At 40.6% G+C, this 26,146-nt stretch overlaps 1 protein-coding gene and 1 non-coding gene across 5 annotated transcripts in view; both read right to left on the reverse strand.

The window, feature by feature from the left end:
• RAB3GAP2 (RAB3 GTPase activating non-catalytic protein subunit 2) overlaps positions 1-26,146 on the reverse strand; it is a 97,473-nt gene that overhangs the window by 43,717 nt on the left and 27,610 nt on the right. For all 4 annotated transcript variants that reach the window (XM_059039696.2, XM_067027828.1, XM_067027839.1 and 1 more), the window contains exons 3-9: positions 16,659-16,782; positions 15,712-15,793; positions 13,762-13,809; positions 13,610-13,685; positions 13,186-13,287; positions 8,924-9,023; positions 6,550-6,648 (exon numbers count right to left, since the gene is read on the reverse strand). In XM_059039696.2, coding sequence (XP_058895679.1) covers positions 6,550-6,648; positions 8,924-9,023; positions 13,186-13,287; positions 13,610-13,685; positions 13,762-13,809; positions 15,712-15,793; positions 16,659-16,782 — 631 coding nt within the window. The remainder of the gene's footprint in view (positions 1-6,549; positions 6,649-8,923; positions 9,024-13,185; positions 13,288-13,609; positions 13,686-13,761; positions 13,810-15,711; positions 15,794-16,658; positions 16,783-26,146) is intronic.
• LOC131747046 (small nucleolar RNA SNORA36 family) lies at positions 3,903-4,034 on the reverse strand. Its single transcript, XR_009332748.1, has one exon. It is a non-coding gene; the product is annotated as a small nucleolar RNA SNORA36 family (small nucleolar RNA).

Raw genomic sequence — 26,146 nt, forward strand, 5'->3', positions numbered from 1 at the left:
CCGCCTTTTGACCACCACCCCTTAGCTTTCTATCTTAACTACTCTAGAAATCCCCTGTAATAATTCTACATGTCGTTAAGAGTTTCAGTACGTTACTGCTACCATTTTCACACTATTTATCAAGTAACTCATGTGATCACTTCCTTTCTTACCTGGCTCTGATTTGCGTTCCATCACAATCACTCTCTTGCACAATTCCCATCTCCCTCTTCCCCCACATACTCACCTGGCTCAATCTCACCCTTGGTTGACCTAAACTTTCTGCCTTCGGGCTTCCCTGGTGGCACAGTGGTTGAGAGTCCGCCTGCCGATGCAGGGGACACGGGTTCGTGCCCCGGTCCAGGAAGATCCCACATGCCGCGGAGCGGCAGGGCCCGTGAGCCATGGCCGCTGAGCCTGTGCGTCCGGAGCCTGTGCTCCGCAACGGGAGAGGCCACAGCAGTGAGAGGCCCGCGTACCGCAAAAAATAAATAAACAAATAAACTTTCTGCCTTCTCTGCTGTCTGCACCAAAAGAGGTGATCATTGTCAGAGAAAAACAATACACCTGAGTTTCAGAGTAAGGACCACAAACAAATGGGCAGACAACACCAGCCCCAAATCCTACTGTCTTTCTCCGCCCCTCCACCCTCCCATGCCCAGATCTCTTGCAATCGAGTCATTGAAAAAACCAGGCTGTTGGACACTCATTTCCTACAGTCTAGATTTTGCTGACTGCATCCCTGTGGTATTATTTAATATTCTGTCCCGCTCTCTATATTGTGGCAGATTGGTGGGCTCTAGAGGACTGTTGTCTTTTGACTCACCAATTTTAGCACTATTTTTCATTGATTTAAGGTAAATGAAGACGTAGCATATATACAGCCCCTCTTTCTCCTCCCACATTCTTCCAATATAACCATATCTCAATATTTAAATTAAATTCACACTCTCTGTTCTCATTATAAAGAACTCACTGCTGAGACAAGCTGCCTACTGTAATTACACTGCCTTAGATGTGAATTTTTCTTTTCTGGATTTATTACTACCTTGTCATTTAGGGTTTTCCCCGAACAACTGAGGCCTTTCTGAACTTTCAAACGCCTTACAGTTCTTCTTTTTTGTTGTTGTTAATAAATTTTATTTATTTATTTATTTTTGCTGTGTTGGGTCTTCGTTTCTGTGCGAGGGCTTTCTCTAGTTTGGCAAGCGGGGGCCAGTCTTCATCGCGGTGCGCGGGCCTCTCACTATTGCGGCCTCTCTTGCTGCAGAGCACTGGCTCCAGACGCGCAGGCTCAGTAATTGTGGCTCACGGGCCCAGTTGCTCCGTGGCGTGTGGGATCTTCCCAGACCAGGGCTCGAACCCATGTCCCCTGCACTGGCAGGCGGATTCTCAACCACTGTGCCACCAGGGAAGCCCTACAGTTCTTCTTAATATAAATTTCCATAAAGTCAAACTCACTGGATAATTTTCTAGGCCTATTATACTGGCTAAAGAAGCCCTCTTTAACAAAATGATACTTGAACAGACACCTGAACGAAGTGAGGGAGAGAGCCATGTGACTAGCTGGGTAAAACCTTCCAAGCAGAGAGGGCAACAATTACAAAGACTCCAAAGTGGGAGGGCGCTTGGTGTATCTGAGGCTCAGTACGGAGATCAGCGTGGTGGAACAGGGCGGGGAGGAGGGGAGTGTTCTACAGGAGATGAAGTCAAAAGGTACCATACACCAGACAATGTCAGGCCTTGGATGCCACCGTGAGGCCGTTGGGTTTTATCAGGAATAAGATGGGAAGCCGCTATAAGGCTGTGAGCAGAGAAGTGACAAAAATATGACTTATATTTCAAAAGGATCACGTTAGCTGCTGACTGGTGAACAGATTTTAGAGATGAGAGAAAGGAAGCAGAAAGACCAGTTATGATTTTTTTCTCCTCAATAGTTCAGGCAAGAGACAGTGGTGGCATGGACTCCTGAGCTGCCAACGATGGAGATGAGACTCGGTCAGATTCAGGATCTACTGTGGGGGGTAGGAGAGGCGAAGGTGGACTGGATGAGGAGGGTGAGAAAAGGAGGACATCAAGGACGCCTCAAAAGCTTTTGGTGGGGGCGAAAGCAGACAAAGACGAGAGAGAAGAACAAAGGAGGACCAAGTGCGAGGAGAGGAAATTAAGAATTCTGTTTGGGATCTGTTAAGTTTGGATACCCAGGGGGAAATGTTCAGTAGTTGGAAAATGAGTAAGAAGTTTAGTGAAGAGGTCAGGACTGGAGTCAAAATGGAGATGCTGTGAGTTGATTTCCTGTTCTTGTGTTTCTGAGTTTTGAATGTAGGGGGTGGAAATATTTACTTTCTTTTTTTTTTTTTTTTGCGGTACGCGGGCCTCTCACTGTTGTGGCCTCTCCCGTTGCGGAGCACAGGCTCCGGACGCGCAGGCTCAGCTGCCATGGCTCACGGGCCCAGCCGCTCCGCGGCATGTGGGATCCTCCCAGACCGGGGCACGAACCCACGTCCCCTGCATCGGCAGGCGGACTCTCAACCACCGCGCCACCAGGGAAGCCCGGAAATATTTATTCTTTTTTTTTTTTTTTTTTTTTTTTTGCGGTATGCAGGCCTCTCACTGTTGTGGCCTCTCCCGTTGCAGAGCACAGGCTCCGGACGCCCAGGCTCAACGGCCACGGCTCACGGGCCCAGCAGCTCCGCGGCATGTGGGATCTTCCCGGACCGGGGCACGAACCCGTGTCCCCTGCATCGGCAGGCGGACTCTCAACCACCGCGCCACCAGGGAAGCCCGGAAATATTTATTCTTAAATGTAGCCCCATCTGGCTTTCATCCTCGCCATTCCACTTAAACTTCTCAGATCAGAGTCAATGAAGAGCTAGCTCTATGTTGTCAACTCCAATGGACCTTCTCCTTTCTTGAATTCTATGACGCATTCCACAGTTAACCATTCCCTCCCAAATTTATATGGATAATCCGGACCTCTCTTCTGACCTTATGACTCGTATATCCAACTGTCTACTTGGCATCGCCATTTGAATGTCTGATTGTGTCAGAAGTTAACCTGTAGAGAACACAACTCTCCACTTGTCCACTCAAACCTCTGCCTTCTATGCACACTTCAGCCATAGCCTGATCATCCACTCAGCTGCTCGAACTTAAAAGCTACGAAGTCTTTTCCTTCTCTTGTTTCTAATACCCATCCCTTAGCAAGTGCGACTACATCTCCAACCTGTCGACTTCTCTCTAGCACCACTGCTTCCTCCCTAGACAAAGTCCTCATTCTCTCTTATTGCAACAAACTCCTTGCTGGCCTTCCCTTTATTCTGTAAGCCTCTCTCTAAAGAGCAGTCGAGGGGCATTTTAAAACATCCCCTACTTAGACTCCATCAATGACGTCCACTGCATTTAGAATAAAACCCAAACTCCGCAGCCCTATGTGATCTGACCCCCGTCTACATCTCCAACCTTACCTGTTCCCATTTCCCCCTCACTGTACAATCAAGTCACATCAGCCTCCCTTCTGTTTCTTTAAGCCTCCAGTCTTCCATCTCCCCCGACCCCGGGCCTCGATCTCGGCTTCTTTCCATCCCGCATGTCTCAGGAGAGGCCTTTGCTCGCCAGTCTACCCAGAGTCCCCTCTTCCTTTACTTCTGTCATAACCCTCTGCTTATTTTCTTCATGATGCTTACTAACATTTCGTTATTTCCCTATTTATTCATTTGGTTTAATTGTTTATTTTTTGTCTCCCCATCACCAGAACGTAAGCTTCATCAGGGCAGGGGTACTGTCTGCCTTGTATTTCTAGCACCAATATTAGTGCCTGGGGAGGTAACAGGTATTCATTCATTTCTCTGTTGAATGAATTAGTCAGACCTCTACATAAAGATGTACACAGAATAAAGCTCATGGCACCTTTTCTTCTTTCATTTTGTAGGCTGGGAGATAAATGAATAGAATAATATTTTCTATCCAATCATTTCTCCTAGCCTGTCTCAATGTTCCAAAGTTTAATTAACAGAACAGGGAAGTCACCCTGAACTGAACTCAACACTTTGGAATTTCGCACATTTTTATGTTAGCAAAAAGTAAAGACAAACGAATGTCTACCAACACGGTGCTTATTACAGATTATAGGCAGACCTTGGAAATACTGCAGGTTCAATTCCAGACCACTGAAATAAAGGAAATATCACAGCGAAGTGAGTCAATGAATATTCTGGTTTCCCAGTGCAAGTAAAAATTATGGTTACACTATACTGTAGTCTGTTAAGTGTGCAATAGTGTGATGTCTAAAAAAAGTACTTATCTTAATTTTAAAATACTTTATTGCTGAAAATTGCTAACCATCCTCCGAGCCTTCAGAGACTCATGATCTTTTTGCTGGTAGAGGGGTTGAAATATTTCAAGAATTACCAAAATATGACACAGAGACACGAAGTGAGCAAATTCTTTTGGAAAAACGGCACCAACAGACCTGCTCAACACAGGGTTTGTAAAAAAGCAGTATCTGTGACACGCAATAAAGCAAAGCAAAATAAAACAAGGCCTAGCTGTACTCTGCACCAGAACGGCAGCAATACACAAAGATAATCTGTGGGTCAGGTACCTTGTGTTTCCCCTCTGGATGATTCACACCCCTTCCTTCTCTCCCTGCCGGCCCCGAGGGGCCCGTGTGCGCATATTATTAGCCCACGCTTCAGGTTGGGTTCAGACAATGGGAGGTCTCGCCAGGACATCAAAGACAGAAAGGAGAACGAAGACAGAATATCTATTTCCTTGTGACCACTGGCCAAGAGCCATCCTGCTCTTAAGGCACTGATTCTACTCATTATCTCCAATGAGCAGAATTTAGGCCTAGGAGTGCTTAACAGCGGCACTGCTGACCAGCCCGCAAGACGCTGTACTATCCTTTGTGGTTCTCCTATACCACATCTGTATAAGTAGTTTCTCTGCAAATAAAACCCCTTTCAATTATCCTATTTCACGGATGCCATCTGTCTTCTACTAGGGCTCTGAGAAAATGTGTATTTAGCAAAACTTGTGAAAGCCTCTTTGTAATATGTTGATTAGAAAAGGGCTACAATGTAGTTGGCAGGAGAGAATCCTTTTATGAAGACATATCTCTGCATAACCATACACATATTACACTTGCACTTACACACGTCTGTAAGGAAGTTTACCACAAAGCCAGTGGTGAGTATCTTTAGACGGGAGGATTTCGAGGGATATTTTTTTCCTTTTTTTCTTTATATTTTTATGTACTATTTGAAAATTTTAACAAGCATATAGTATATTATTAAACAGAAAAAATAGGTATATATCTGAAAATAGCATTTCCTTCTTCTCCACACCCATTTCTACTCTTAATTTAGATGCCCATTACTTCTCACCGAGATTATTATAGCTTCCTTACTGCACCTAGTTTCTAGTCTTTTTTTTTTTTTTTTTTTTTTTTTTTTGTGGTATGCGGGCCTCTCACTGTTGTGGCCTCTCCCGTTGCGGGGCACAGGCTCTGGATGCGCAGGCTCAGCGGCCATGGCTCACGGGCCCAGCCGCTCCGCAGCATGTGGGATCCTCCCGGACCGGGGCACGAACCCGTATCCCCCGCATCGGCAGGCGGACCCTCAACCACTGCGCCACCAGGGAAGCCCTAGTTTCTAGTCTTAAACCCTACATTGCAACTTCTAAACTTCCACCAAAGTGATTTTTTCCAACAGGCGAAGTGATAATACCATTCTCTTGTTCAGAATTCTTCAATGACTCTCAACGTGGTGAGGAGAAAGATATAAGTTCCTCCGCGTATTACACTAGCCCTCCAGACTCTGACTCCTAGTTGCAGACTGGCCTCACTTGGGCCAGTCTTCATTGTTCGTTCTTCCTGCACACAAGGCACTTCCACCCCAGGCCTAGTGCCTGCTGGCTAGAGTGCCTCACCCACGCTTGTTCTCTTGGTCAAGTCCTACTCACTCTTTCCATCTCAGATTGAAGTCAACCTCCTGCTCCCTGACTCCCCTGGTGCTGCGGGCTTCTCCTCTGCTCCCACTACAGCCAGTCCACTTGTCTACTATGGCAACCACCACCACGCTGTGGTGCTGTACTGTTTTCACGTGTTTCTCCCAACTAGCCTCAAGCTTCCTGACGGCAGAGACCCGGTCACACGTCTTTCCACCGCTGCATTCCCGGTACCTAAGACAGTATGCCTTCAAATACTGGCTGCAAGAAAAAAACCTGCTTTTCTCTGTATTTTGCTGGTCTACAAGTTACATTTGTAGAAGACTGGTCTATCTGGTAATTATATGAATTAAACTCATCTGTATAAAAATAAGTCAAACAGTGGGTGACTTAAAACTGTACAGTACTGCTGCTGAGGGCATAATTGCTAAAACTGCTACCATTTCCTAAAGACATTAACCTTTGATAATCTCTAAGTCTGAACTACCTTCCAAATGTCTCACTAACGACAACGCATATTCTTTTCACATGAGAATAAATCTACATTTCCAATAAATGAGATACTTCAATCAAAAAGTATAAGAAGTAAATTCCAAAAGAATTGGAACTAGTCATGCTTACCAATACTAGCATGATCGATAATTGTGTCAATATCTTGTAGACCCCATTTCTTATAAGCTAACGGTGGTGGCTGTATGTTCTCATTGCCTGAGGCTGCAGCTGTCAAAGATAAAAATTAGACAATCCAAACTTAAATATAATGGAGAAAATGAAGTTTTATTACAAAATCATCAAGAATAACTTGGTTTATTATTCTAAAATTTCAACTAAAAATAATGAGGCAAAGGAATGTAAACTACGCATACAGTGAGATTTATTCACACCAATACAATGCACAGAAAATGCAAACATTAAAAGACTAAGTTGGCTGTCGTTAAGAGATTTTGAAACACTCAGGAATCAGAGAAGACTATTAAAAATTCTAGACTACCACTAAAAATCAAGGTGAATTCAAACTGCAGTAGAAGCCAAGTAACTGATTTCTCCCCCTTGAGTAAGACAGTGGATAAAATCCTGGGAACAGCAACCAGTGCCTTAGCGAAACCTGACGATATGCCCAGCAAAGGACACATAATAGAAAGGTCTCAAATGCAAGAAACTGAGGCCAGGCTTGACAGAAAGATATGCTACCAGTGATAGCACTGCCAGAAAAATGAATGCAATGCCGATCACTGACCTCAGCATTTCCACCTAGGGAGTGAGTAATGAAAAGAAAAGCAACAGGTCCAGCTCTTGCCACAGGTTCATGCCCAAGGCCCCAGTCACCAGTACATTCTCATGCTACATATTAGAAAACGGCTGGATTCTGGTTGTTTACTCTGGAAGTAGAAGTACTCTGATAAAGGAAAAATGTAATCTCCTCTTAGCACTTCAGATTTGAGAGTTAGGCCAAGAAGAGAGTTTTCCTATATTGTGAAATAAAAGTCACAACAGTCTGCAGCTAAGTAATCAGAATTATTTTTAGAGCAACTCAAAATAAATAAGAGGGCACAAAGTGGCTTACTTACTTACTTCTTAGGAGATAAAACGGCTTTATGGACTCATACATAACCAAATAAACGGAAATTCAAAAATAGTAAAAACGAAATGGCTGAAGATACCAATTAAAACACAGTTGTCTATTTCTAGTTTATTTTATGGACAGAATTTTTATCTACAGAAAATGGCCAGTCTCTTTGGGCACATACATTAATGGTAACTACTATATCTCCAAGATAACAAAGATATTGAAACTTATGGTGGGCTAAATTTAAGTAATTTAAAAGATTATGAAAATAGGTATAAAAATTCAAAAAAAATTTGACTTTACAGAAAAGCATGTACTACTAAAGAGCAATATAACCAAGAATGTTACGATCTGCTAAAAAGACAGTGACAATGTTTCTATTGCAATGTCAGATGCTGCATTCTTTCCTTAGAAGAAATTGTTTTTCTTGTGTCTTATAGTATAGTCCTGGATTTGTGCACAATCTTTATGAATTAGATAACACATCTTAATTAAACTCTTCTTTCGGGGAGCTGTCTAAATCATTTAAGAGTTAAACTTTGTTTGCTCTTTTTAGGACCATTAAGGCTCGCTTATCGAAACCCAGAAGAAAATGGGGAAAGTCAGCACCAACACTGGTATTTTCATTGCTTTTAAGGCTTTTTGTTCCCATGATTTAACATCTCTAAAACTGGAATCTTAAAATCGACGGTGTGACTCTCACTGGCAGCATTTTTACTTCTTAGTGAAACAGAAAATAATAGTGCACCTTATAATCAATGGCACCTTGAGTTTGATGAAAACCAATATCCTCTTCTAAAGACATAAGAGCATCAGAGTGTAAACTACGGGTAGTAGAGATTAAGAATTCTTGATTATTTGTGCACTTTTCATGCCAAAGTCTGGAAATGATGTAGCTGCCTATGTAGATTATATTTAGGTCTCTAACTTTTCTCTGCTCAGAAGTGTTTCAAGTTAGCGCAAAGCTGCTGGTGTTGACTTCCTATTGGGTCCTGCCTAATGCCCCCTGCAAACTTCATGCCACCTTTACCCTCAGTGAGAATGGAAACAATCACAAGATTTTAGTATGCTGGCCCAAACAGCTGCCCATCTAGTGAGAAATCTGGTTTCTCAGCCAGATGCAACGAAAGTCTCCACCCCAATGTTGAAGCTCTCTCTTAACCGGCTGAGACATATTGCTGAAGCAGTAAATAAAGCCAGCAGTTCAACTAGCAACCTGTGAAGAGAGGTGATGTTCTAGTCCTCACCTTTATCTTAGTCAGCAATTACCCCACAATGCACTCCCATTTCTACAGTAACCGTGTTTTTTTCCTTTAAATCTAGTTCAGAAGGCCTTCTTAATTTAGAAGACATATTTAATTCCCTAAGTAGATTAAGTTAAATAAGACCAACATCACCAGAGGTTAGCTATTTCTTGCCCAAAATTACCTTTTGCCACCTGATTCCGACAAGCACGAAGAGACTGAAAAAGGCTAAATCCGTCAATAGTCACGATGGCAGCTGGATATAAGATACTCAATTCTTCATTCTATTAAAGGAATAAGAAAGGAGAAAATCATAAATCTTCATTATTGCCAAATAAGCATATCCATTTTTCTATGATAGCTGAATGTCATTATTAATGTAAAATAAAAGAATACTATAACTAAACAACTGTCAAACACCCAACACACAAAACAATAATATCAGGCAGAGGAATAGTAAAACTAGACAATTTCAGAATGCCTTTTGGCCAAGGACTTAACATTCTTCTCAAATATGAGCCTTTGCTCATGGTGAATAATGTTTTCAGGATAGATGGTGGGAGTAACCAAAAAAATGTACACATTTCATAAAAACGAAATATAGTCACTGTATGGATAAAAACAACACATAAAAGTAAAAAGAAGAGAAAAAGGAAACTCACCTGAAATCCCAGACATATATCAGTATATGGTGTCACATATAATCACACACTTTCGTATGAGACTATACCATATCACATGTTCTTGGCATTCTAAAACTACTCTATAACACGCTTCTCATTACTCAATAACATGCCAATGACACTCTTCCATTTCAGTACGCGAGCAAACCCTTTTTTGTTGTGGAGATGCCGCAGCTCGCTGTATGCACCAGACTTCAGTTAAGCAGCACTTACTGATGGACGTTTAGTTTGACCTCCGGCTTCCGCCTTGCTCTCCACCACCCATGCCCCACAGACAGCGTGATCTTCCTGAGACTCAGCAGGCTGAACCGCCCTCCTGATTAAATCTCTCCAACGGCTCCCTTCTGCACTTAGAATAAACCTGAACGCTAACCATGCTACAAGCTGCGGCCCCTGTCTCTAACCTCATCTCACCTCTCTCCCCTGGCTCCTGGAACACAAAGGCCATTATCGCCTCAGTACTTTCCATGTGCCTGGACCTTCACCTCCCAGGTCTTCGCCTGCCTAATTCTTCTGATCGTTCAGGTCTCGGCTCAAATGTCGTTGCTCGGAGAGGCTACTCCTGAGCCTCTGTCTCAAACATCACCTCCATTCCCTTGGCTCAGAACTCTCAACAACATGATTACTGCCCTCACGGCACCTATCAGAGGCTGGAATCATCTTGGAACCCCTAGTTATTCATCGTTGGTTTCCCCCCACCATCCCCAAACTTGCAGGCCCCACGAAAGCAGAAACTTTGCATGTCTGGTTCACCAGTGGATGCTCAGTGGTTAGAACTGGGCTGGGCACATAATAGGCAGTAAATAAATATTTGTGAATGAACTTAAATATTTTCATTATTATAAACATCACTGCAATAAACCTTCTTCTGTATATATCCTTTCACATCACTTTGGTGTAAATTCCTTCAAGGGGGTCTGTTGGGTCATAGGGTGTTCACGATTTTCATTTGTGTTATTAAACTGCCTCAAGAAAGTACCTATCAATTTTTACTTCTATCAACAATACATGACAGTGCCTGTTTTTCCATATTGTCACCAACTTCTGTTAATCTCCATCTTTGCCCAAAATCTGAAAGGTGAAAAATTATCCACATGTAGTTGCTTATAGTCCTTAGATTATTAATAAGGTCCAAAATTTTATCATATGCTTTAGACCAACTATATTTCTTCTTTTGAGAATTGCCTTGCCCCTTTTTCTACTGGACTGCTGGGGTGTTTCCATTTTTAAAAGAGATTTGTGGGCCACAAGGGGTGGGAAGCAGGGGACAGGGGAGCTGCGGTGTGGGCTCACAGAACAAGTTCACAAGGCTAGCTTACACGGTCCACTGAGCGTGGCAGCGGGGAGAGAGCCCCTGACTCGCAGGAGCTAATCGCTAGCTCATCAGTTGTCTTCAAAACGAGACCGCCTTCCTGAAGAAGACACTCTGACAAACACCAGTGGTCCAACAGCTGCAGAAATTATGCTAAATGACAGAGATCTTTATGCAGAAACCACGGAAGAAGCTTCTTTGGCATTCCAGAAAAACATCTGGAATCTTCTCCTGCAATGATCAGCCATCACACCTACTACACTCACTGCCCCCAGAACTGAATTACAGGAAATCTGCTCCTGTGATCTTGAATAGATCTAGGAGTATACTGAAGAAGCAGCAAATAGATATTTTTGATATATAAACTGATGTATCAGATCCAGAGATGCTGTGTAGAATACAGGGTAATGACAAAGGCTTCTCTCCGCGTGTTTAATAAGAGTTATTTGTCAACTAAAGGATTTTCTTGACTCACAAAAGCAAAGAGCAAACAAATATTTAAATGTGAGTTATATTTTCCCACCAGCTCTAAAAAAAGATTATTATAGACATAGCCAAGTTTAAAGTGTTTAAAGAACCTTCACCTTCCAGAGAATTTGTAAAAAAAAAAAAGGAAATGGCTCTCGAGACATAGCCTCAATAAACAGATTATCTTCTTGGATTTCCAACAGCTTCTTCCTTGTTTCCTTCAATAGTTCCATTTTCTCCCGTCTCCTTACGATGAATATTATAAGACTTAAGTCTTCAGGCTTCAGTTTTATTTTCCTATAACCTTTATGCGGAAGAATTCATTCATTATCTATGACTTCAACCATCGTCTTCAATCTAGTCTTTGTGTCTATATGGTAGGTTCTGTATCACTACAGGCATGATGGTATTTTCATTTTATTTCCTACCATCACCTCAAACTCAACACGTCCAAAACCAAATGTAATAACCTGTGTTTACTGCCAAAGCAGTCCCCTCTTCCAGCTTTGTCAACGGCACACCTCAGGATGGAGATCTTGAAGCCAACTCATTTTGCTTTTTAAAATTCGACATCTCAATACGATAACCAGTCCTGTCAAATGCTCCTCCAAATGACTTTCGTACTAGTCCTTTCTCTTCCCACTGCATTGCAGTCCTGGCTCCCAGCAGTGTACATCATTACAGATAACTTACAAGACCGGGTAACCAGCCGCCCTGATTCCAGGCTCTCACAAGTCCAATTCATCCTGAAGAGGCCTTCAAGATCCCTTTCAGTACATCACTTCCTTCTCATAAATCTTCAGTAGCTTCTAAATCTCCTGAACCAACTCAGATTTTCACTTGGCTTTCAAATTTATGAAAAATTTGGCCACTCAGCCTATTCAACAATTTCTCATTAGTTTCTAACACAGGTTTCTTTGTTGTCTCATACATAGTCCTATATTTGAATCTTCCTTCATATTTCTCCAGATTATCTAAAACATTTTCCCTTCTTTTCTCACTAATTAAGTTCTCTACCCATTTTCAAGGCTTAATTCAAACTTCACCCCCTCAGTGAAATTTTCCTTTTTTGTCCTAGTCCTAATTGAGCTCCCTCTTCTCTAAACGTGCACAGAAGTTATTCTGTTCATAAAAACTAGCAAATAATAAGGTATTGTTTAATATTACTGATTAACTCATTCATAGGTATTAATAGGTATTAGTCTAGTCTCTCTTACTAGTTAAGTTTCTTCTAGAGCTCCAGTCCATCTATCGCACAATTTAAGTCCACACAGGCAAATTTGAAGATTTGTTTACTTCAAATCTTCTGGAAGCAGGACAGCACAAAGAAAGAAGGCATATTATATAGTTTTGACAAGGTACTAAACAAGATGTGCTGAGCAAGAGTGTATCAGTTTATGTGGCTCTACAATTACTGTGACTGTGAGACAATGAAAATCTCACACAGCACCAGGAAGAAGTGAAAACTGTGGAGAGCCTTAGACACTCAACAGTATTATTTTCTCTATCAAAATCGTCAATGAATATAAAATATTTTCCACAATAAATAAAAACTTAATAACCCCTTTCTGAGAAATAGGTTAGTGCAATGTGGTAGCACTATTAATAATACAGCTAGAACTTTTTTCTTTTACTCTCTATATAATTTTGACACCTAAGTTCAAATTAAAAAGATATGAAGTTACAAAATACCATTTTGTAACTTAAGTCATTATTAAATTCTAAAACTGAGAAAACTTTTTGTCTTCTGACTTAAGTGTTTTATTTCATTGTAGAGCAAAGCATACACTATTTCATTAAGTAAGTGAAAGCAAGACTGGTATTCTTTACTCAGCTATGAGTAGCTTATATTTCTATTAAGAATATGACAGCACAGCTAACTGTGCCACAAGAAGATACTTAAAGTTTCCACCCAATGAAAGAGGGAAGAAAATGACTTCAAAGTAAAGCCACTGCTACTCTGGACACAATCTCTTATGCTACCTGCTCCGTCACGCCAGGATGTCGTGGGATTTCATAGGTCCTGCACTTGAGCTGTAGCACTGGGTCCTCATTCAGGAGCTGTGACAGCAAGAGCACGCCGCTCTAGGAGGAAGCACAGAGATAAGCCCCGCTTGTTTTCTTACCAATATACCGGAACAGGTACGGCCAGAGAGCATCATTCCCCCACAAGGCCTTCCGTGGATGCCTGGTAGCCTGTTTGCAGAATATGGCTTCTCTTCTCTATAGCTCCTACCAGAACTTTCTACCACCACTGCTCCCCCTGTCCCAGCCTCCACCCCATAAAGTGTCGAATACACAGTCCCAAGGGGGCAGGTGGTCATGAGTCACAAGTGAGTATGATGGGGAGGGGTTACCAGGTGCTCCAGTCAGCTGGTATCTCGGAACCGCACGGCACTCAACTCACCTCTGTGTAGAAGCGTACGTAACCCGAAGTAAAGCCCACCACAATGCAGGTCCAGTCTGGTCGTCCGGTGGAACTCCTGTTACAGACAAAAGTGACGGTCTTAAGCGCTCATAAATCAAAGCAAAGAAAACAAATGACTCATTCATCCTTACCTCTTCTGGCTTGCTAGTGGGATACACAGAGCACTGGTTACACATTCCCTAAAAACAAAAACAAAAGCATACGCTTACCTCATGAACTGATCAATTACTTGGAAAGCTCTATAATGGGATGTTAAAGGGCAGTAAGTGGAAGAGGAGCTCTGTGATCAGTTGTATCCAACGCCTACATAAAAAAACAGTAAAACTCCCCCATGAAGTAGGGTCATAAAGTCCATTCACATAAAAGGTAACGTCACATTCGCTTGTAGTTAATAAAAGAGTGTTTTTCACTCTGTATGGTCGTGAAAAGCACAAAAGTAAAGAAAGCACACCTTTACTGTACATGACTGATTATACACAAAACAGAGAAAACGTCAAATGATCACCAAGTAGTCCTGTGCCACTGCTCCCCTCTCCTCCGCATCAGCTAAGAAGCTGGGCAGAGGGAGGGAGGGACTGGCAATCACATTACGAGCGAACCACACTTCTGCTGAGCACGTTAATCTAGAGACTCGCTGTATTTCAATTGGCTGGCTTCTTCTTTTATATTTTGCAGAAATTGCTCCTGATAACCTATTTCTACGCACCTGCTAGGCTGGATGGTCCCTAAAAGATTTTTTTTTTTTTTCTGACACATAGACTTGAAAACTTTGTCTCGCGCTCAGAGACAAGCCACAAAATTAAAATAACTCCTACTGACTTTTATTTAACCTGTAAAACCTCAGGACCATCACCAGCTTATTCAACAAAATATAAACCCTCTTCCACATACACCAAACCACATAATCACCAAACAAAATTAACCTTTTTGTTTGTTTGTTGTCTCTAGTGATTGAACCATTATGTTTGCTTTGCATTTCGGACAGAAAGTAAATGTCTTCAAAATGCTTAGACTAAATGACTTAAGGAGAAATGTTATTTATTTTGATAAAAGTAGAAAACAATTCATTGAGTATCTACAGAGTGTCAGGCATGTACTATGGATTTCTACTTGGTTGTCTTTATCTGAATTCAAAGTCGGAAGAATCTTACTCATTCCGACCAGGTAACTTTCAGTCATAAAAATTTAACTGAAAACAGGTTTTGGCTGCAGGTTCCAGGCTAGCAGCTCCATCATGGAACCACGCTAGAGATCTGGTTTTAAAACTCTTACTGGGACTTCCCTGGTGACACAGTGGTTAAGAATACACCTGCCATGGAGGGGACACAGGTTCGAGCCCTGGTCCGGGAAGATCCCACATGCCGCGGAGCAACTAAGCCCGTGTGCCACAACTAAACAGCCTATGTTCTACAGCCCGCGAGCCACAACTACTGAGCCCATGTGCCACAACTACTGAAGCCCGCACACCCAGAGCCCATGCTCCACAACAAGAGAAGCCATCGCAATGAGTAGCCCCCACTCACCGCAACTAGAGAAAGCCCACACGCAGCAATAAAGACCCAACGCACCCAAAAATAAATCAATAAAAGCAAATAATTTTTTTCAAAAAAACCAAAAACCTCTTACTGGATCAGTAGGAAACTTGAATTTACCAGCTTGCATTTCTGAAGTATTTATGAGTTTTAAGAATTAATGTAACACTGTCCCCTTTAAGTACAAGCCCAATGCTGGCAAAGCAGAAAAGACAAGGGCTGCCCTTGACTTTTTAGCTGAATAAAATTAATGAAGAGCTGAGGAAAAGACAAAATGTAGACAGGATGTTATGAGAATCTCTCTGAATTCTCCTTTAAATTCTCTCCAAACAGGAGGTCTTTTTTTTTTTTTTTAAAGTAATCACATGGTTAATAAAATTAAAATTTACTGGCCAAATCATGCTCTACAACTTCTAAAGCTGCAAAGAAAAGACATTTACTAAACATTCCAAACAATGAAACTTCTTAATAGATTCACATACAAGTCAAACAATTTCACGTATACATTTAACACACAGAGAGACAAAAAAAAAATGAACTGGTACCCACGCTTCTTCAACGCTTAAAGAACCACTCCAACCAACAGCAAACTGCATTTCTTCCTTCCCTTTAGCACTATGTTTCCATTTTGCTGAAAAAAAAAATTAAGTTATCACACAAAATAACTTCTTTAACTATAGTAGACTAAAACAGAGAATTTATAAATTTCACTCTTTCCCTTTAGAACGATGAGTACAGAATTGAATGGTTCTATATTAATTGATTTGGCTCTTTTTCTAGGTAAACATAAGATAATGTTTAAAAATTTTTATAAAACTCTCTCTTTAGTCTCTTTCCTCCAATTCAATCCATATAAGAAAGTTATTAATTCTTATGTACCACCCCACCTTTTTTGTTTATAAAACTATTTTTTATCTGTAGTTGGCAGAGAAAATTTTCGTATTACATTTATGCAACTGGAGGGCAAATCTGCTTTATAAGACCATTCCATATCCATTTAATATAAGATCTTATTTTGATCAGTGAGGTTTTCCACATTCTATATGTACCCAAACTTTAAATTTAATCTTCAACAAAAATTATAAGCTGAAAACTTATGCCCCAAACAGGAAACTACAGCACTGTGAGTTTTCAAATTAGAGTTCAAAGTCACTTGACTCACATTACTAAGAAGCAGTCAGTGCCCTTTTCAGCTCTGACTGCCCCTTGCAAGAATTGGGCAATGCCCAGTACTGCCTCGGAAATGCCATAGAGAGACAGCTACAGTATCTGCAGCCATGAAAGAAAAAGAGAGGAAAGAAACAGAAAAGAAAGGAAAAAGGGGAAAAGAGAGCGAGAGAGAAATAAAAGGAAAGAATAACAAGTGTTATATCACATATCAAACTATGGAATGCCACCACATAATGCATACAAGAGACGTAAAAAACTTTTTCTTTCTACCTAATCCATTTTCTATTCTATGCGTTAAAATAAATGAAAATAACAAGAGTACTTACGCACTAGAAATACAGCTTTTTGCTCCCGAGCTATAACCATAAGATCATTGGTTGGAGATAAGGATAAAACACAATCTTGAAGCCAGGACGTTTTTTGTGTTTTGCACATATTTCCTTCTTCTTCCTGTGAATAAAACTACAATTACTTCCATGGAAAAATATCGAGAATAGTTCAACTCAGCATGTCCACCTTGAGAAGCAAGGGAGAAGAAAAAAGGAAAAAGAAACCTTTCCAACTCTTCTAGAGTCTCAGTAATATTCCTTATCAAAACATGTCAAAGATGACCCATAAACAAAATATCACCTACAAGCAGATCTGTTTTGAATATTAATTGAAAATTTTTAAAATAAAACATAGGAAGACATTAAAAGAACCTCCCATAGGGATTATTCTAGGAATAATTCGGTATTAAGATATTTAGTAAATAACTCTATTCAAGACAGATAGGTAGATATCTGCAGCTAGACAGCAAAGAAAACATTATCTGACGATTACGGCCTGTAAAGTATGATAATTTGGACACATCTTTTTACGTAACCTGAAAGGTGTTTTCTTTTTTTAATTGAAAATGTATTCACTGTGTAGGTAAATTCCCATGGTTAAAAATTCACAGCTCTAACAAGGTCTTCTTTGCAAAGTCTCTCTGATATTCCTGTATTCCAGCCCTCCCTTTGTTCACTCCAGAGACAGCGGTGTGACCGGTTCTCCTACGTTACTTCCAGGGACACCACTCACACGGGCAAATACATTTAACTACCCCTTGTCCCCTTTTTCTGACACAAATGGTAGCATACTATATGCATACTTCTATATTTTACTTTCTTCTCTTAGCATATACCTCAGACTTCATTCTACATGAAGTTTCTTAACTTTTTAAATGGTTGCATAGCATTCCATTGTATAGACACACCATAATTTGGTCAACCAGCGCCCTATTGATGGACATTTGTGTTGTTTACACTCTTTTGCTGCTACAATGAATAACTTTATACATTTGTCAGTTTATGTGGGAGTGCGTCAGTAAGGTAAGTTTCTAGAAGTGAAACTGTTGGGTCAAAGGAAATGTGTATTAGTAACTTTGCTAGATACCCCCAAAGTGTGCTCCACAGAAGTTGTGTTAATTTATAATCTGACCCAGCAAGTTTTGAAAGTGCTTTTGCTTCCTCAGGGACTCTTCAAACCATGCTTCAACTCGGGCTGATCTTCGTCCAACTAACAGGGAAAAAGTAATATCTCGGTCTATTGCATTCCTCTTATGAGTGAGAATAGGCATTTTTTCAGATGCTTAAGAGCCTTTTCTATGAACAATGTGTTATTTCCTTTGCAGATCTCCTGCTGGATTGCTGTTCTTGTTCTAGTTGATTTGTATATACTCTTTACATACAAGAAAATTGGTCCTTTGAACATAAGAGTTGTAAATAGTTTTTCGCAGTTCATGTCGTAGCCTATTTTACTTCATGCAGAAGTTTTTTATGTAGCTAAATTATCAACCTACTTATTCTCTTACAGCTTCTAGGTTTTATGTCATGCGGACTCCTACCTCACGCAACCCTACCCGATAGCTTTTGGATTGAATTAATCAAGATGGGGGTGGGGAAGAGATGCAGCCTGCTTTCATTAAAAAAAAAATACATATTTATGTTTTTTAAAGCTTTCAGTAAGCATGCATTACTAGCATAATGAAATTTTAAAGATTTTAAAAACAGAAAATCATCCTAATCAGAAATATTACGGTAGTATTTCTAGGAAAGATAAATTATTTCTTGCTGTGATACTATCAAAGAAATGTTTAAAATATAAATAAAATATGGGTTTACAGGACATCTTCAGGAAAATCTCCAAGTAGGTCTGAAGCCTCTGGGATAGTCATGTGATTATTTTTCCTTCTCAATGGAACACTGAGGAATCAAATAGATTTGGAACTTCTTTCTCCTGCAAGATATGCTTAGGAGGCTGCACCCACTCCCGAAAGATAACGAAAAGAGTAATACTGGCAAATACCCAGTTTTGTTTTAGTAAAGCTCCATTTTTTAGGAATTTTGCTATCCAGTTTGTTGTTTTGTTTTGATTTGTTTTTTCAGTTTGCTGTTTTGAATGTGTATTTTTCTACACGTAAACTAGGGAGAAAATGATCCCCTAAAGATGAAAGTCAGAAGGCAAAAGTCAGTTGTGATTCATTTCTCCCTGGACCCCCAATTTCCGTCGAAGTACACAGTCTCTGTTTAGCCAGCACTCACCCAGGACTCCTCATGGTGCCTCGGCTGTAAGCTGAGGGCATCAAGACCCTATGGTTCCCTCCCCAGTAACTGAGACCCAATTATACCAACTCTGAGGTTCAGGATTTTTCAAATGATTGGAGTCTCCCCTTCAGTAAGGAGGCTAGAAGCAGGGCACATCATACAGGGATATAATTTAGGTATTGTGTTTGATAAGAAATTAGGAGCGTCTAAAACTCTTTGATTGGTCTCTTATCCTAAAATTTCCATCTCACTGCAATAAAAAAGAAATCCAAACAATACTCCAGACAAGGGATAATGCAGCTCTCGTTTTGGCAAGTTCCACAAAAAATAACTTAAAAAAATAACTGAACAACTATACAAATGGGTTCTTCCTTTTATCACACTTCCAAAATTACGTACAAACAATAAACGCCAGAAAGTCTGTAAAAGTTACTTTTCAACAAAGAACACTATTTCTGTGTATCTATCCTGTTTTCAAAATAATGCCACTAATAAGATGAGATCTGTATTTTTATGTTTGCTCAAAAGATAAAGAGTTTAAGAAATTCAAAGATGGAAGGCATTTAAAGACTAACTGGCCCAAACCTCATTTCATAATAAAGATGGCAGAGTCTTGGGGCAGTTAAGAGATGTGCTCCGGGCCACACAATCAGTGTTGGAGCCCGAAGGAGGGCCCTGCTCATCTTGGTGGGTACCTGCGACAGCTCTTTGAGAAGCCTGGCTCCCCTTGGGATTCGACTCTAGTCTCAGTCAATGAAAAGTCTTTCTCAAAAAGAACTTCCCTATTACTTATCACTATATACCAGGCTAATCTTTCTGTGGTCCTGTGAACCGACTTAGAACCATGAAGAACCATACCTGAACAAGGGAGCCAGCTCATTCTTGAGGCATTCCTTTAAGCATTCCTTTAGAAATACTCTTCCCTCTCTTTTCTGTCTATCCATCTCAAGTTCCAGCTCCTATCACAATTCCATCCTCCTCTGACTTCTACCGTCTTTCGAACTTATTGCAGTGCAAACTCTTACTATTCTCTGTTTATGCTGGGATTGCATTTCTCCCATGCTAGACTAGAATAGAAGCCTTTTACGCTTTCTATGACTCAACTCCACATGCAGCACGGCCCTAATGGCAAAAATGAGCAAATAATAGCGTTCCAATTTCTCCTTACTTGTAGTCACATAATCTAATATTTATTCTTGCACATGAAACTGTACGACCATGAGCGATTGATTCAAAGTTAGTATCCTAAGTAACGTATCCTTAAGCAATAGCATCTTTAGTTATGTTTTTAGTTAAGTAATATTACGATTTAACATTTCAAGATTCTGGCTGACATATCCATGGCAGGTACAAGTTATATATATATAAAAAGGGACAGAGTACTACTCCCTTAGTTGGGCCTAGAACTCAATGTCAAATTATGATCATACTCTGTCTGCCACCAACCCAGCAAATGGACTGCAAGTGATCCCAGAGCAAACATGAATTTTGCCACACAAGTACTAACCAAGATAAAAGCACAAGACACCGACATCACGTACATAGAAGCAAATTCAGAGACACTACTCCACAATGACTAGTTACATCCCTGACCCTGCTGAACCATCTCATAAATGTACATTTTTAGTAGCATGAAACCAGAAAAAGCTTCTTCACATGGATCAGTATTCCGGTTTCATCTCCTGATGATGGGGGGGAAAGGGGGTGAAAACCAGTATCTTCTGTCGTTCTTCAGGGCATTTCCTTTTCTGTGTCCTCCCTAACTCTCCATCTTTCCTTGTCACTGTGGGACTAAAAGCAGGTCCCCCTAGTCTGTCGTGGCAAAGCTGGACGCGTACAAGCAGGAGTTCCACACACCGAAAACAGGTGAGGCAACGCTCACATGATCCTATTAGACAGGCACACCTCAGAGATATTGTGGGTTTGGCTCCAGACCTCCACAATGAAGCAAATATCACGACAAAGAGAGTCACATGAATTTTGTGATTTCCCAGAGCATATAAAAGTTATGTTTACACTATCCTGCGGTCTATCAAGTGTGTAATAATAGCATTACATCTTAAAAAATGTACATACTGTAATTTTAAAATACTTTATTGATAAAAAATGCCAACCATCATCTCAGCCTTCGGCGAGTCATAATCTTTTTGCTGATGGAGGGTTTGAAACAGTTCAAGAATCGCCAAAATGTGACAGAGACATGAAGCGGGCAAACGTTGTTGGAAAACGGCACCGATGATTTGTTTGAGGCAAGATTACCATGAACCTTCAATTTACAAAAAAAAAAAAAAAAAAAAGTTATATCTGCAAAGTGCAATGAAACGGGGCACGCTTGTGGTATATTATGTTATGCTATATTATTATATCATATCATCATTAGGATTCGGCATGTCATAAAATTCTAGAGCTAAAGCTTTAGTCTTGCCGCTTGGGAATGATGCTAGCTTTTGTCACGAAATGCTAGGGTGTGTGCTCTGAATACGAGCTCGACAGCTCTTCTGATCCACAGCCACAGTGGGGTGGGCGTGCGACGACCACCAGCTCCCGGTCACATGTAATTCCAAAGGCACAACATTCAGTGTATCAGGTTCAGTGAGATAAAAAGCTGCTAACGACACAACTAAAAACAAGCGATCTCCTTCAAATTATACACGGTGGTAGATTTTTGTTACTTCTCCCTGGGTTTAGCTATTTTGCCCCAAGCAGTGTAAATGTTATCAGAAAAGCATAAAGCAAAGCAAATTTAAAAACTGAGAACAGGGCTTCCCTGGTGGCGCAGTGGTTGAGAATCCGCCTGCCGATGCAGGGGACGCGGGTTCGTGCCCCGGTCCGGGAAGATCCCACATGCCGCGGAGCAACTAAGCCCGTGAGCCATGGCCGCTAGGCCTGCGCGTCCGGAGCCTGTGCTCCGCAATGGGAGAGGCCACAACAGTGAGAGGCCCGCGTACCGCCAAAAAAAAAAAAAAAAAAAAAAAAAAAAAAACTGAGAACAACTGGGAGAGAAGTCTTACGTAAATCGAATTTCTTTCAGTAAGTCCTCAATAAAGAAAAAAAAAAAATCCCTTGGTACATCTGGGTGACGTACATCAACAATCAACATGCTATACACAAGGGCAAACAAAGAATAAAAGGATGGAAAGTACACGTCTTAAATTGTTCTATAATGTCTGCTACGCCGTAACCAAGCAATTTGGCAGAAATCAGGCCACAGTCACTTGAAATCTCCTCTCACCGTAAGGAAATCCTCTGGCATCATCCTAAGCAGAGGACAGTGGGCCCGTCAAGAGGTGTTCGCCCCAGATGAGTGCCTGCGTTTGGCCGCCTAACTCGACAGGAATGAGACAGGAATGACGGCACGGATTTGGATGACGTAGACAGCGACAGCTGCCGAGCACTTACTAAGTGCCAGACACTGTGTTAAATGCTTTACGCGTAAGTCTCACTTAATTCTCACTGTCACTCCATAAAGAAGGTTCTATCACCACCCTCATTCTGAGATGGAGAAACAGAGACTGATCAAGGTAACTTCTCCACATCACACAGATGGGGCAGGGATTTGGACCCAGGCACTGGGGTTCAATTGCCCGGGCAACACTGCCCTGCCCCGGGAAGCTGGGCCCTGTAAGGGAAACTGCCACAGCGCCTTTAACTCTGCTCTGCGGCTGTGCGTTCAGAATGAAGGGGGTGACAGAAGCTCCACTCTGCTTCTAGACTAGAAGACGAGTGTCCCTCGATGATTAAAAAAGTAAACGGAGGAAAGAGGGCTGTAAAGGCCTGGTAAGAATGTGCCAGGAAGCCTCAGCACACATTCGTTGGCCAATAAGATGCAAGCTCGGGCTTCCCTGGTGGCGCAGTGGTTGAGAATCCGCCTGCCGATGCAGAGGACGCGGGTTCGTGCCCCGGTCCGGGAAGATCCCACGTGCCGCGGAGCGGCTGGGCCCGTGAGCCACGGCCACTGAGCCCGCGCGTCCGGAGCCTGTGCTCCGCAACGGGAGAGGCCACAACAGTGAGAGGCCCGCATACCACAAAAAAAAAAAAAAAAAAAAAAAAAAGATGCAAGCTCATCACTGTTTTCTACCATAAGGGCATCTGCCTACCAATTAGATTTTTCTGAAAACGTCCCACACAGTCATGGGGCCCAAAGCCATGAACAAAACTCCCTTGAAGATAATGATCCTAAAATAGTGCCATCCTCTGACAAGGTAGTTAATTTCCCCAGTGAGGCATGATATTAAAAAAAAAAAAAAAAAACAGCATCACCAGGGACTACCATGGCTTTTCAGAAAAGCCAGCAAGTACCCAGTTACTAAAGGTAACATTAAATACATCCATTAGCCATAAAACACAGCCCCTGTTTCGGGGTGGGAAGAGAGAAAGTATAATTTTATTTTAGTGTGGCCTAAACTTCAAGGATTTTTCTTTGCCTCGAGACTAGTAAAATTTTTCTCAATCCGCACGAATAACGGAAACCACTGATGTGGGTTATGAAAAGGAATCTTTTCTAAACACTAGGGTTGTAACAAACATATACAACGCAGCAGACGGTAGAACTGCAGTAATTTAACCAGCCTGTCAATTATAGCTGGCCACCATAGGGGCTGGTAAATTGTTACTCTGTAAACATAGTGGCAAATGTTTTCTGCTGTATCAGCTACTGTGATGACTAGAGAACCACTGAAGTAGCCCACAGTAATTTTTCAAAGCTTTCAAATTTAGTTAATAAGTCCGTCGTTTGCAATTTTTACTGTCCCTGTCATCGTGCTAACTTTCACAGGCATGTAACACGTAACAGTGGTGCCAGCAAAATCCAGTATAAATAAGGGTCTGTCAGCATATTCACTGTAATTCTCAGTAGTTTACTACCTAAATCAAAGAAATAAACTAGTCAGCTATACTTTCTAAACAAAGAGACATAAGTGCTTCAGCAATTTTGAAACACAAAAAAGTAAGTAACGCCATGTAAGTTTTCCTTTTTTCTAGTCTACTATTAGCATATATAATACCCAATGCTTCTCAAACATTTTTGAGGTAGCAAGACTTTTTATTCCCGAACAAAATTTTATACAGTATCTTAATATACGATATAGATAAAAGCAGAAATGAGGAAGCTACCTAGCACCTTTGCAGAGCCCTAGAGCTTTCTCTAACATGGCATGAAAAGTATTGGTCCCGGCCATTTTCCAGATCAGGGACTAAACTTCTCAAATGAAAGATCTTAAGGTCATGTCAAAATTAAAATGAGGCAAGGCAAGAGCTCTAAATCTGGTTACAAATTTGATTATAGATAACCCAAAGAAAAAAAAAATTACAAACAATTAGTCACAAAAACCTCCGACTTCAATCTCAATTTTTAAAATTATTTTTCTTCCTAACCTTAGAGGAAGTTAATGATAATTCAGTAACTCTTACAGTTTTATTTCAACTGTCAATTCAAGTAGGATTAATTCTGCTCTTATTTATTTTTTAAATTGTATATATAATGTGACTCCATTTTTAGAGAATTTTCTGTGTGGCCCATTCATCCAACCACTCAACCAAATATGCCTACATTTATAACCTCTTAAAGTTAATAATGATAATTATCCTTAGGTGTTAGAATGCGGATTATCTTACTCTTTTTATTCTTCTATAATACCTGAATTTTCAGTAATAAACGTGTCATTTTTACAAAACAAATTCATTACTCACAAAAAAATTCATTTCACAAATAACTACAATAAAACACTAAAACTAAAAAGCATACTTCTTTATTTTTGAAACAACTGTTTAACATTAAATACTAAATCTATGTGCTCCCTAGGTACCATGGGATATAAGAAAGTACCAAACAATTCCTGCTCAAAAACTTTCCTGTCTAGTTGGACAAATAAGACTAATACACAAGAATCAATTAGCACCCAATATAAATCAAAATAGAGCTAATAGTTAAATTAAATGCTATGGACCTTAAATTGCTATTAGTGTCCACACACACACACACACACACACACACACACACACAGACACACACGGTAACAGTACACATTTCTAAAAAATATTTGAGTGAAAAGCTTAAAAAGATGACAAACCTCATTCATAAATTTAAAAGTACAAATTAAAACACTGAAATGGCATTTCACACCATTCTGATTTTACAAAGATTAAAGTTTGATAATCTACTAGGGGAAAACAATTTCAAAAAGTACCTGAGAAAAGCAGGCCTCTGTAAGAAAGCACGTCCATCTCTCATAGTTCTGAGTTTCCCAATATTGATAAAAATATGGGTACAGAGAAATATTCCATTTTTTACAAAATAAACAGAGCACAATGGTAAAAAGCAATTACCTCGGAGATGTTTTCATTTCTGTGACACAGAGAGGAGAAGGAGGCATTCTCACATACTGTGTTTGGAATACACACTGGGGCAGGCTTTTGGAAGCACCCTTCAACAATTTTTATTAAAATTTTAAATATGTACACTTTTTAACCTTAGCAATTCCACGTTTAGTTATTTATTCTAAAGGAAAAATAAGAATGGCCAACATTTATTGAGCACATACTATGTATGTTTCAGGTACTATTCTAAGCATGTCTCATTTCATCCTCTTCATAATCCTATGATTTTAATCCTATAACTGATGATCCTATTAGTCCCACTTTACGAATGATGTAACTGGACTGAGAGGAGTTAGGTAACTTGCCCAAGGTTTAACAGTCACTGAGTGGCAGAGTTAGGATAGAAATTCAGGCAGTCTGACTTTCATTCATGACACTACACACACGTGTAACCAAAGATGCATAGTAGATAGAAAGATGATCACGGCATCTCCTGTGATAGAAAACAGAAAAGACAGAGAACAAACAAAAACAAAATGTCCCTCAACAGGGGTGTGGCTAAATAAATCATAGTATATCTATACCATGAAATAGTTAGTATTCCTTTACAAGAACTAGATGATTTATATATGCAGACACAGAAAAACCTCCATATTACATTAAATGGAAAAGGCAAGAGGTAGAACAATATGTAAAAATGAAGTCTACGTGGACTTTCAGGTAAAGAGAGAATTAAACAGATCAATTTTACTCTCACTTTCCCCAGCACTCTCGACCCCACTAAGAACAACAGTAGAAGAGTTTGTTTCAAGTACAGCCAAAAAGAAGGAGAGGAGAAAAGCCACTAACATTTGAGAGCTAGAAAGCAGATGGACAGGTGGTAACTGATTTTACAGTCCCTGGAAAACTAACTCCCACTAAAGTGGGGGCGA

The sequence above is a fragment of the Kogia breviceps genome, chromosome 1 (genome assembly GCF_026419965.1).
Source record: "Kogia breviceps isolate mKogBre1 chromosome 1, mKogBre1 haplotype 1, whole genome shotgun sequence".
In the NCBI taxonomy this organism is placed as follows: domain Eukaryota; kingdom Metazoa; phylum Chordata; class Mammalia; order Artiodactyla; family Physeteridae; genus Kogia; species Kogia breviceps.